The following is a 12,839-nucleotide window of genomic DNA, read 5'->3' on the forward strand; positions in this document are numbered from 1 at the left end:
AATCCCCCGCAGTGGGTACGCGCCATGATCTTCTTGAGTACAACAACAGAAACATTTGACGTGTGACAAAACTTCGTATTCGGACTGCGTCAGCTACCGCGCTAAACGTTCACAGCCAGTGCTGCATATACTGCACTTTCTCGTGGGTGAACGGCGTTGTATACAGTGTGGTATGATGCAGCCGAGAACTCTGGCAGCCACCTGTTCGGGGATACTCAGGCCGTAAGGATTATAGAGCATGTCATCTGTTCTCGCGCGATTCATATGGTCATATGGAGGTTGCGATACCGTTGTCACTGTCAGTTATTCCCCCAGGTGACGGCAGATAGTCTGGGAGCTTTTTGTACTTGTTATTTTTATTCTAATTACAGCATTTGCCTTTTTGATTTGATGTCTGCCCGACTTTGCTCAAATGTGCGTGTTTTCTCACTTATTTTCTTCTCAATACGTGTACTTGCTCATCAGCAATCTCTTGCCACCCGAGTCCGGGGCAAGCACCCAGAGTGGGTATTCGCCACATGACGTGAGAAAAGCATCAACAACTGTCCCTCATCGGTGGTACGTACCAGTAGGAATGAGACCGGCAACAACGGAGTCCAAGTATGCGCGGGGCAGGGTAGAAGGGGAGCTTGAATTCACCGCCCATGCAGTGAGCAGCGAGAAAGCGATAATCACGATGTCGACAGCGACAGAGAGACACATTCAATGAGAGAATACCATCGAAACTGTGCGATTTGTACCAATGAGTAAAAAATTCCAGCAGCGAAAAAAGCGCTCCCGCAAAAAGTAGGCGTTCGTTGCTCTTTGCTCCTATCGTCCATCATCTATGTAATCCGCTAGTACGAATTATTTCACACAAGACGGGGCTTCTGGCACGCTAAGCTCGTTGAATCTTTTTCCCACCAGTATAAACGTTTCCTTGTGCTATTTCTCGCACTACTGTTGCCCATTTTATGGGAACGGTCTTTCTTCCGTCTCTCTTTTTATCGTTTTTTTTTTTCTACGTAGCTGCTCCACCATCGTGAGCGCCTTGCGCAAACGATTCCCCGCAACTCGGGGAGACAGTGCGTCCGCATGCACCCACAGCGTGCTGCGCCCATGGGCCCACGCCGGCCGCTCCGATTGCGCTGCTTGGCACGTCGCCCCTGCAACGTTCCTGCAGACACTACCGGGACGAAGACGTTTCAGATAAGAACTCCTGGATCGAGTATCGCGGCAACTGGGGCTGCGCTTATCGGAAGGGTGCAAGCCGATGGCCGTCCCTAGCGCGGTCGGCCGGGAGAGCCGTCGCTCGCTGACTCGTGCGCACGACAGGGCCTCCTATAGCCAGCCATGATGAACCCCGTGCTGTCCTTGCTCTTCTCGGCGCTGCTGTCGAGGAGTGGACTCCCGGCAGAGAGGTGCGAGCTGTCCCCGGAGCTCGCCGCGGAGATCGACGGATACGGACCCGTGGTGCGGAGCATCCTTTCGGCCTTCGACGGGGGTCCCCAGTCCGGCACCACGTACCGGGCGGTGGCCGACTTCGCCGACCGGTTCGGCCACCGCCTGGTGGGCACGGACAGCCTCGAGGCAGCCATCGATCACCTCGTGTCGGAGCTGCGGGCCGCCGGCGTGGACCGCGTGGAGACGGAGCCCGTGGCCACGCCGGTGTGGCTCCGAGGCAGAGAGCGGGCCACGCTGGTAGAGCCCCGCCGCATGCCGCTAGCGGTGCTGGGCCTCGGGGGCTCGGTGGCCACGCCGCCCGGGGGTCTCGAGGCTCCGGTGCTGGTGGTGCGCTCCTTCGAAGAGCTCGACGCGCGCCGCGACCAGGTGACTCTTGCTCTCGCCATGCGTATATGTTAGGCCTGTAAAAAAAGGTCCTTTGTCAGCTGCCGAAAAGGCGAAATACGAACTGCTCTAGAGCCATCTCGCATTTAATCATGACGAAAGCGACACCAAGAGCTTTGTCATCTAGGGGAGGTGAAAGTGACGACTATTTGAGACGGCTGAAATGGCTGCTCTAACGAGGGCGTTTCACAATTATAAAATTTCGTCGGCAATCAGCTTGATTGTAACCAAAACGGGGGAGTCCGCGAAACCGCAACTGCTAACAGAACTTCATTTGCGCACTTCCTGCAACGCGCCAGCTCATTGTTCGTAACTAAAATCAATTATAAATGGACACAGAAGACAAATAGAAGTTTCCCTTATCGATAGGGTACCGCAGTCGAATCACAGATACTGCGCTAACCGAAAACGGAGCAGTTATAAGCTAGCAAAAAAAAACAACAAAATCCAAGTGTCGCCATCACCGACCGATTTTGCAAGTAAAATGCATGCATCGACACCGATTTTCCGGCGGAGACATCGATTGTGCGTGAACGTTTTCTCCCCCCGCCTCCTGAATTGTTATTCGACCACTACAAGCAGCACGTCCACAATTGTTTTCGTCCTTCTATTCACCAACTCGCATCCGTGTACAAAGGCTGACACCATTTATTCCCACTAATGCGCTCGGTCGACTTTTAGGAAGGAGCTGCAATTATAGTGCGCTAGCACTTAAAGTGGCCATTCCCCGCATTTAGCCGATGCCTGTCTGTCTGTCTGTCTGTCTGTCTGTCTGTCCGTCTGTCCGTCCGTCCGTCCGTCTGTCCCTCTGTCTGTCCGTCCGTCCGTCCGCCCGCCCGCCCGCCCGCCCGCCCGCCCGTCCGTCCGCCCGTCCGTCCGTCCGTCCGTCCGTCCGTCCGTCTGTCTGTCTGTCCGTCCGTCCGTCCGTCCGTCCGTCTGTCTGTCTGTCTGTCTGTCTGTCTGTCCGTCCGTCCGTCCGTCCGTCCGTCCGTCCGTCCGTCTGTCTGTCTGTCTGTCTGTCTGTCTGTCTGTCCGTCCGTCCGTCCGTCCGTCCGTCCGCCCGCCCGTCCGTCTGTCTGTCTGTCTGTCTGTCTGTCTGTCTGTCTGTCTGTCTGTCCGTCCGTCCGTCCGTCCGTCCGTCCGTCCGTCTGTCTGTCTGTCTGTCTGTCTGTCTGTCTGTCTGTCTGTCTGTCTGTCTGTCTGTCTGTCTGTCTGTCTGTCTGTCTGTCTGTCCGTCCGTCCGTCCGCCCGCCCGCCCGCCTGTCTGTCTGTCTGTCTGTCTGTCTGTCTGTCTGTCCGTCCGTCCGTCCGTCCGTCCGTCTGTCTGTCTGTCTGTCTGTCTGTCTGTCTGTCTGTCTGTCTGTCTGTCTGTCTGTCTGTCTGTCTGTCCGTCCGTCCGTCCGTCCGTCCGTCCGTCCGTCCGTCCGTCCATCCGTCCGTCCGTCTGTCTGTCTGTCTGTCTGTCTGTCTGAAGCCGGTTTTGTGGCAGGCTGCTCACGTGCCCATCGGGTGGTGGGCAACCTACCCAGGTGTGCGTGTGTGTGTGTGTGTGTGTGCGTGCGTGTGTGTGTGTGTGTGTGTGCGTGCGTGCGTGCGTGCGTGTGTACGGTATAAGTCGGTTGAGCAACCTTTTTGCAACCCCTATAAATACTCGTCTGGAATAATCATGTAGCACTCTGAAAAAGATTGGTCACCAGTCGAAACGTCAGTAAACCCTCGTTATGTGTTAGTATATATATATATATCAAAACTTATTTCTTGGCAGCTGATCGATCAATTTAAGATAAAGTCACCAGAAATTGAAAAACATAACATGAATTAATTCACGACGTTTCGGCTGGAGGTGGTGGTAGTGGTTTATTTAAAAAATAAAAAGTGAAGCAAAAGAGTGTTACCGGCCGCGGCAATTGCTATCTAATATCTTAAGCACCCGAGCTGCAGCCGGCGGAAATGAAAGGGAAAGGGAGAGGATAGTGAGGAAAAGTATAGAGGGGAGCGACAGCAAGAAAGGACAGGGGAGAGCTTTGTACACTATTTACAAAATACAAAAGTAATCAAGTTCGCGCCGCTCGCGCGCTAATGTCCAAGCATTGTCCGAAAATAAGTGCGCGCGAGCGGCCACTGCGCACAATCACTTACACAAGAAGTAAACTGTATGTACAGGGGTAGTCAAAAAATCCCAGGCCGCTCCGAACAGCCGCGGAGCGGCTGCTCTCCGCTATCGGGGCGCTGTTATCGCACGCGTGTCTCGCCGCGCTCGGGTTGCGAGGGTATCCGCTGAGAGGAGGTGACGCTCCCTCTCTCTCTCGCTCTCCATGATAACAAAGCAGTGAAAAAGACAGTGAGGCGCGCGCCTTCACGCCTTCGCTGTTCGAGATTTCCGCACTCGGCTGCCGTGCAGCGCGTCGCGGAGCAGACGACCATTTGCGCAGTGACGCGCGCTGGCGGCCGTATTTAAATGGACTTCGCCTGCTTCTCCCAACTTCTCGGCTTCCTGGCATACGATATAATGCATTTACCTTCACCTAAGCTCTGTTGCGATTGAAGATTTTATTCACATATATTTGACGCCAGCGAACATAATTGAATTTTCAGCACCAACTGCCATTTCTATCACAAGACAAATCAGCACGCGGGTAGCACATCCTGGTTCATCATATTTCGTTCCCATCTTGGTTCTATTCTATAATTATAAGTGGTCGCGGACGTTATACGTGTAAATACTGTTCAACAACATTTTTTTACCTCTGAAATGAATTGACGCTATGAACAGCTCGCCGGACGATGGCTGCGGATGGAGTATAGCTACACAGATTTCATGAGCAATTTAGTTCCACTACAGCTGAGCACGCAAGGCCAGATACTGACGTCAACGGCGGAGACAGTCGGCTTATAGTACGAGCTCCACGACAGATACAGCGGGAGGCCGCCGTTGAAGAATAAAAAACTGGAAGTTTGTCAAAGAAACAGCTTATTTTCGTATATGATATTCGGCTAAACATATTAAATTCCTACCATTTCTGCGCTCCTGAATGAAACAGTGAGGACGCAGAAGCAAAAAAAGTTCCCTGACAGGGACACCGCACGTATATAGTAGAGATGCGTACAAGTGCCCAGACGCGAAATGATTCGCTCTTTTTCCGAAGCCGAACGCAACATCTTTGAACGCAAAGTGGACAGCAGTCCGGCAAGCCAACCACAAACACATCCGAGTACAAGCACATAATCACAGATGCCGACTTTACGCCTATCCAGAGTTGACGAGTATATTGGCGCGTCTAAGAGCAGCGCGGTGCCTGAAATCGAAGGAACGGTGCAAGAATATCTGGCTGAATCTCTACAATTTTGATTGCCCATATATGACGGCATGTCGTGAAACCCACGCGTTGGGCGCTTATATTCTGACATTGTGACAAAATACTCATTCTCGCTACGAATTCGCGAGCGCCGAGGGAGGAGTGCAAGTGCCGGAAACGCAAACCTCTTAGCTGGAGCATACTGCATAGCATGGCATGAAATACTCGCCAAAGCTTCAGAAACACGTGCTAACTCCCCAACACACGACCGACTCTACCTGCTTTACCTGCGCGAAAGCATTAAACCTACTCATTAATACAAGACTCGACATGGCGACATGGCAATAACGGAGCAATAAAAACCCTTGAGAATTTCAGGCAGAGAATGTGTCCTGAAATCGTATTCGAGTGTACTAAATTTCCAGAAAGTTGAACAATAATGCTATAAATATAGCACGTCACAACTCAAAGTGAGTGCTCAGAGAGCCGCAACAGAGCTTAGGTGAAGGTAAATGCATTATATCGTATGCCAGGAAGCCGAGAAGTTGGGAGAAGCAGGCGAAGTCCATTTAAATACGGCCGCCAGCGCGCGTCACTGCGCAAATGGTCGTCTGCTCCGCGACGCGCTGCACGGCAGCCGAGTGCGGAAATCTCGAACAGCGAAGGCGTGAAGGCGCGCGCCTCACTGTCTTTTTCACTGCTTTGTTATCATGGAGAGCGAGAGAGAGAGGGAGCGTCACCTCCTCTCAGCGGATACCCTCGCAACCCGAGCGCGGCGAGACACGCGTGCGATAACAGCGCCCCGATAGCGGAGAGCAGCCGCTCCGCGGCTGTTCGGAGCGGCCTGGGATTTTTTGACTACCCCTGTACATAGCCGCGCGCACGTAGCGTCCTGTCTCGGATTAATCGCGCGCGCGGCACACTGCACTAGCGGCCGGGGTGGGGCGCCCGGCCGCGTATACCGTCCGAGGTAGCACCCACGGAGCGTTCGTGTCACGCGTGCACTACCTGGCGTAGAGCAAGCGGGGAGTCAAGTCCGCCTGCTCGATGAACGCACAGAGGCTCACCATTGTTCTGTCACGGGTGCGCGCACTGCCGCGCGGCCACAGGAGCGCTTCGAGACTGGTCCTTCACCCGAAACGTCGTGAATTAAATTCTGTTATGTTTTTCAACTGTAATACACTCGAAAAAGGGTGGTCCTCCAGCCGAAACGTCGTGAATTAATTCCTGTTATGTTTTTCAATTTATGGTGAATATATATATATATATATATATATATATATATATATATATATATACGGCACACCTGTGCCGTCCCCCCCCCCCCCCGGGTGTGCTCACCTTGTGGTCACGCGAATGCCACACAATTTCTTTTTTTATTTTTTTTTATTTTTCCTTTTTAATTTTACTATGTAAGCTCACATTTTTTATATTTTTTTACATTCCTTCCAATACTTCCCCTCAACCAGGGATGGGTGCACTATTGCTGGGTGCGAAGAAAAAGCACTACTTTAAAGGTTTTCTTTTACCTATTTCACTTTTTTTTTCGAGGTTTCTTCTATGCTCTTTTCATTTTCTCTTTTTTTTCTGTTGTCTGCTCTCTCTGTTGGAGGTTCATATTTTATATATTTTTTTTGCTCTCGCGGCCAGGAGAAGGAACAAGTTTTCGCATTTTTCTACGAAAGTTGTTGCACGGCCACGCACCTGTCGAGTACCTCCCAGCTGGACACGCCTGTCAATAAGCAAGCCTGTGGTGCTTAACAAAGCAGAGTCCGCATCTGGACGTTGTATTTTCTTACTGTGTACCTATTCCTCGCACTCTCTCCTTCTTTTTTTTCTTTTTTTTCTTTTCTCTTTTTTTTTGAGTGTGTGTGTGTGGGTCGCATGCCTCTAATAATTTTTATGCGTATTTTTCTGCTAAGTGCTTTGCGTTTCCCACTTACCTGTTCTGTGCCCACCCCTATAAAAGGGGATGCATTAACAATGTAACATCACTCCTGAAGAAGATCGGTCTTCCGATCGAAACGTCGAGTTGAATAAATATGTTTCCTTTAACGAAGCGTATACTTCGCTATATATTCTTATAAGCAGTCTAGTACTTCACGCTTTCGCAACCTATATATATATATATATATATATATATATATATATATATAGATATATATATATATATATATATAGATATATATATATATATATATATATATATATATATATATATATATATATATATATATATATATATATATATATATATATACACACACACATGGCGGCAACTGATTTAATCGCTAGAGGCTGGTCGGGAAGCCCAACCTGGGGTCCACCCTAGCCCCAATCAACCCCAAGTCCCGCCAATGGCAGCACCTCCCATAGAAGAGCAGTGACGCACCAGGAGTGGTAGGAAGGCTTCCAGGGTTCTATGAATGGAGAGAATGACCAGTTCCGCATATATGGACCCATTACCGCTATCCGAACAACTGCCATCCGGAAACACTGGATCTGAACACCAGAACCGAAGGCAAAACCGAACTGCTAGCGCGCCTAATTCGCATTCGGCGCAACAACTCAAATCGCCATCATTTTTTTTGCATCATTAATCAATAGAGGCGGTTTTAATTCGTGGAACATACTGATATTTGCTCATTTCAGCCATCCTTATATATAGAAAGTTTTCTGAGCGCGATCTTTTCGCATTCGGTAGGCACTTGTATTGCGTCAATCACTCAGACAACTTTATAATCGAGCGCTTTCTGTGCAAATGCCTATTTCCTACTGCAGCATGCATGGACAGCTATTTTCTGGAGTAGATATATGGTTCAAAAGCCCATGAAGTGCACCACGCGGCCGTAGGTGTGACGCTCTTCTGTTGCGCGGCTGTTGCGTCCAGGTGAACGGCACCATCGTGCTCTTCAATCCAGTGTGGACCGACTACTGGCAGTACGTCCCGTACCGGAGTAAGGGACCCTCCCGGGCAGCCAGGTATGCGCGCCCCTCCCATGCACTTGGCAAGACGCCTCCGCGGTCGATCAGCTGACACGGTCATCTTGTATTCTGAGCACATTTATCTTAGACACAGAATGTAGCTCACCACGCCCAGTTTTAAGAGGTTCCGTCATATCGAAATCTACCGGTCAGAATTTTGCCCACGTCGGCGCACGGATTGTATACGTCCTCCCGATCCTGATCGACAAGTGCAAGAGCCTTTGGTATATCGATATGCATGCGTGTGCAAGCTGTGCATATAGTGCACCTGTGTTGTCACTCTTTAGTAGTTTTCCTAAGTTCTCGTCACAAGCTGTCCTTGGAGCGCAACGAAAAAAAAACTCGGAGGCCCCGCGAAAACGATTACGTCGGTGCGACCATGAGAGGCAGGGAGGGATGCTGCGCAGGCACGGCGCCGTGGCCACTCTGGTGCGCTCTGCGGCCCCGGAATCCCTCTATACGCTGCACACCGGCATGATGGCATACGAGCCCGGTGAGCCCAAGGTACCGGCTGCTGCCGTCACCATCGAAGACGCCGACTTCCTGACGCGGCTCGTGGAACGGGGTGAGTTCTTCTCAACTCGGCCGAGTAAAGAGATTTCGGGCTTGTGTCAAGTAATAGATTTTACGAAATAGGCCAATGAATATGAATGATATCGATGCTGTCCAGCCGCATATTTACGCTGCCTGCTAAGCTAGGAAAGTAGCACTTGGTGCTGCTGCTGTTTAAAATTTATTTGTGAGCACCTTTTCCCAGCAAATACATGTTCTCTGTTATTGATTTGTGTACAACCTCTGGTCGAAAGGCTGCCGTAAAACTGTCTTTCAGGATCCACCCACCCTTTCTTTCTTTTTTTTTTTTTTTACGGCGAGAGGGGAGCCCACTCTGAGCCATCGTGTAGCTGTTTTTGGCACCAATCCAAGCGAATCTAGCTAGGCAAGGTAAGCCAAGCCAAGAGAGAGAACAAGAAAATAAAGAAGATTGGTTTTATGGGGTTTACGGTCCCAAAGGGACTCAGGCTATGTGGGACGTCGAAGTGGAGGGCTGCGGTGGTGGTGGTGGTAAAAAGACTTTATTGTCACTTGTAGAAGGCATTGACGGGCTGGGACCTTATTCTGGAACTCCGTTGGCGAAGGCTGCAGCTCTGGATCTTGTCACGAGGGTCTTCTGGGGGGCTACGGATGATTTCGACTATATGGGGTTCTTTAACGTGCACTGACATCGCACAGTACACAGGCCTCTAGCATTCCGCCTCCATTGAAATTCGGCAGCCGCGGCCGGGATCGAACCCGTGTCTTTCGGGTCAGCAGCCGAGCGCCATAACCACTGAGCCACCGCGCGATCAAGATAAAGAAGCGAAGGAGAAGGGGGAGAAAATGGAAAGAGAAAAAAATGCTGGCTAAACTTAGCTAAAACATAACGGCTCCCGCCGAATATTTCACGTAAACCGTAGCCTTAGCCAGTCATTTTTTGTCCACACAAGGGGCCAGACAGACTGGCCAGTTAAGCGACCAAACAAAAACCCCGACAAGCTTTTTTTGGGTCCCATGAAACCCTTTCCGCTTGCGTGCACAGCCTTAGTGAAAAGTGCAGAGCCCACCGAGTTTGCTTCCAGGCCGTACAGCATGGCTCGTTTGGCGTCGGTCAAGCGCTCCGAAGCTTACAACTCCCGTGTGTGCAAGAGCGTCCCCTAAAACGGACTACAAGCAAACCCTTTGGGTTGTATATTTTTGACGAAGGGTGCATCCATGCATGAGCATGCCGTTCGAATTGAAGCATTCTTTTTTCCCTTAAACTCAACAGGCTCCAAAGTGGTTGTGCACCTGGAGATGGACAACAACCACACGGACGGCGTGTCTAGGAACATCGTCGCCGACATCACGGGCTCGGAATTTCCGGATCAGGTAACCTTGCGACTGAGGAGATGCACTTGCAGGTCTCTTTGTTTTCTAAGAAGCGGCGGTACTGGTAAACGTCCCTACAACGTAACACCGTGGAGTGCAAGGAACTATATCTATAGAGGCTGTTTCAGGGAAGGTGGAGCAGAATTTTTTTAAAATAGGCTTTTTGAATTACAGAGATGGCTTCTGCAGCATTTTAATACCAGTTCTGACGGACACCAGAAAACAGGCGAATTAAATTAACTAGTAAGCTGATTAACTATTTCTAATAGTGAACTTTTAACTATTTCAGATAGGCGCTTGCTTACAACTGTAAATTTGTAACCAGCCGTTGGCGACAGCCATATCACTATTTAGAATTTAGAAAACGCGATTGCCCTCGCCGCTGTGACTTGCCCAATTTCGGCCGCCGCGCATTTCCTTGGTATCATCAATTGCCTTTTAATTCTTACGCGCCCTCTCGAGTTCTATAACTTATAATGCACGTTGATGGCGTTCGAAACATTGCTCATTACTGCTATCGCAGGTTGTATAGCTAGCATAATACGGATGTCGAAAGTATGGCAAACTTCTTTATTGTAAGGCATCATCTCACCCCACAGTTTACTCTGCTTGAGGCAACCTTGGGCTTTTATTTGCCTTTTATTTTTTCTTCAAGCGTGTTGATTATCTTTGCTGATAAAGAAAACGTTGTTGACCTGATATCGTTAGCTAAACTACTGACTAGGAGTCCCATAGTCGTCCCTGCTAATTACACTACCAATACACAAGCGTGTATGCTCCAGAAAAGTTAACGTTTCTTAAAATTATCGAAATAATAAAAGACGCGCAGTGGCGCTCAACGGGATGCGCTACTTGACGGCATCATCCCGACAGTGCTCTCGGTATTGCAATGTGTGACAGGCGACACGAAAGAGGCGGGTAAAGAGACCCTTTCTCACTGAGGCCCCGCTCGGTGCTCTCTGCATCGTAAAGTGGGTTCCAATATACAACTTTCGTAGCTCATATTGGGTGCGACTGTGTATCGCGTACCATCGAGGCTTCGTAGAGCCCAGGCGTCGCTCCGCATACTGCGGCTCAGCCTTGCGATCGCAGCGCGGCAACTCGGCTCAGCGGAACGCGCGTGTCGTGCAGTATGTGGTCGTGGGCGCGCACACGGACAGCTGGGACGTGGGCCAGGGCGTGGTGGACGACGCGGGCGGCGTGTTCATCGGCCTGGCGGCGATGGCGCAGCTGCGCCGCATGCGCTTGCGGCCGCGGCGCACGCTGCGCCTGGTGCTGTGGACGGCCGAGGAGAACGGGCTGCGGGGCTCCGCCGAGTTCGTGCGCCGGCACCGGCACGAGATGGACGCCGTGTCGCTCGCTATCGAGTCCGACCAGGGAACGTTTGCGCCCGTCGGCCTCACCACGGGCGGCGGCAGCAACACCACCGTGTGCATCCTGCGCCGGCTGCTGGCGCTGACGGCGCCCATCGGCGCCACACGGCTCGAGGCCGACCGCGGCCGCGGCTCGGACGTCACCAAGATGGCCGAGCTGGGCGTGCCGGTGTCCTTGCTGCTGAACCGCAACGAGCGCTACTTCCACTACCACCACAGCCCCGCCGACGCTGTGGGCGCGTACAGCAGCCGTGATTTGGACCTGTGCGCAGCTTTCTGGACGGCCGTCGCCTTCGTGGTCGCCGATTTGCGGGACATGCTACCGCGGGCGTGAGTGCGCGACGGCGGCCGCTTTCTTTCTGCTGATGCACGGGTGGCCCAGCTGCTCACTGTCTGCAGAGCCACCGTTCGTGCGCGAAAAGCTGTGCGGGGGTGAGCACAGGATGAGGAGCGACATGCGCCACCAACATGTGGCGTAGTGGTTCTTCCTGGCGAACACGGAGGAAGTGCCTTACACTGCCATTCACCTGCGTCGTCTGAATGCGTGACAGCATCTGCCGCGTCCTACGCGGAAACGTGCGCTCTCTCAACCTGTCATGTAGCAGAGACACGACAAAAATAAAAATGCATTCACTATCGAGCCGGAAATCGATGTTGGTGCCCTTCCAGAATTTGACAGGCCGCCTGCACCTGCACTCGCTGCGGCGTCAGCTCGAGGCTGGGTTCGGCGAATAAGGCAGAGTAGTCGTCGACCCATTACCGATTTCTAAATACTACGGACACAGGCCCATATTAATACAATATCATTTAGATTTTGTTTTTGTCTCGCAAAAACCACACGGCATCTCTGTAACGAAATTCCCTGATTGGGAAATTGGGAGATGACGTCATCAAGGTCATGTGAACCCACTGGAACCAATCGGAGAGCACCGTCAAATTTGAATTTCCAAACGACTCCCAAAATTTGGCATTGGCACAGGGCACCATCAAATTATAAAATTCCAAAGGACCCCCAAATATTGTCAGTTGGCCCACCTCCAGAAAGCTTGCCAGTGGGCCCATCCACAACATCTTGCACCTTGCCCACCCCAACAACTGGCATTTGGCCCACCAAGAAAATTTGGCACTTGGCCCACCTCCAAAAATTGGCAGTTGTCCTACCCCCAAAAGTTGTCATTTGACTCATGTCCAAAATTTGGGAGTTGGCCCATCTCCAAAACATTTCCTACTTGGCGCACCCCCAAAATGTGGATCTTAGCCGACCCCCCAAAATTTGACACTTAGACCAGCCCTCAAAGTTTCGGTGCTGGTCTACTCCCAAAATTTCCAATTTTCCCACCAACTAAATTTGATAGTTGGATCACCCCTAAAATTTCGAAGCTGGCCTATCTCCAAATTTGGCATTTGGCCACTCCAAAAATTCAGTGATTAGCCTACCTCCCAAAACATGGCA

General features: G+C 51.2%; 1 protein-coding gene across 1 annotated transcript; it reads left to right on the forward strand.

Annotated features, from left to right (window-relative positions):
• Positions 1 to 1,062: 1,062 nt before the first annotated feature.
• Positions 1,063 to 12,020, forward strand: LOC149351010 (carboxypeptidase Q-like). Its single transcript, XM_089576961.1, has 5 exons — positions 1,063 to 1,809; positions 8,014 to 8,105; positions 8,516 to 8,673; positions 9,913 to 10,013; positions 11,145 to 12,020. Exons 1-5 carry the CDS (start codon positions 1,333 to 1,335, stop codon positions 11,718 to 11,720), a joined length of 1,404 nt encoding a protein of 467 aa, XP_089433087.1. The 5' UTR covers positions 1,063 to 1,332; the 3' UTR covers positions 11,721 to 12,020.
• Positions 12,021 to 12,839: the final 819 nt, after the last annotated feature.

Source organism: Amblyomma mixtum, chromosome 3 (genome assembly GCF_055824585.1).
Source record: "Amblyomma mixtum isolate Tamu chromosome 3, ASM5582458v1, whole genome shotgun sequence".
Taxonomy (NCBI): domain Eukaryota; kingdom Metazoa; phylum Arthropoda; class Arachnida; order Ixodida; family Ixodidae; genus Amblyomma; species Amblyomma mixtum.

Coding starts and splice junctions, on each gene's coding strand:
- LOC149351010 (XM_089576961.1), top strand. CDS start 1,333: ATGATGAACCCCGTGCTGTCCTTGCTCTTCTCGGCGCTGCTGTCGAGG. Junction 8,106..8,515: donor GGACCCTCCCGGGCAGCCAG/GTATGCGCGCCC, acceptor GATGCTGCGCAG/GCACGGCGCCGTGGCCACTC. Junction 10,014..11,144: donor GCTCGGAATTTCCGGATCAG/GTAACCTTGCGA, acceptor CGTGTCGTGCAG/TATGTGGTCGTGGGCGCGCA.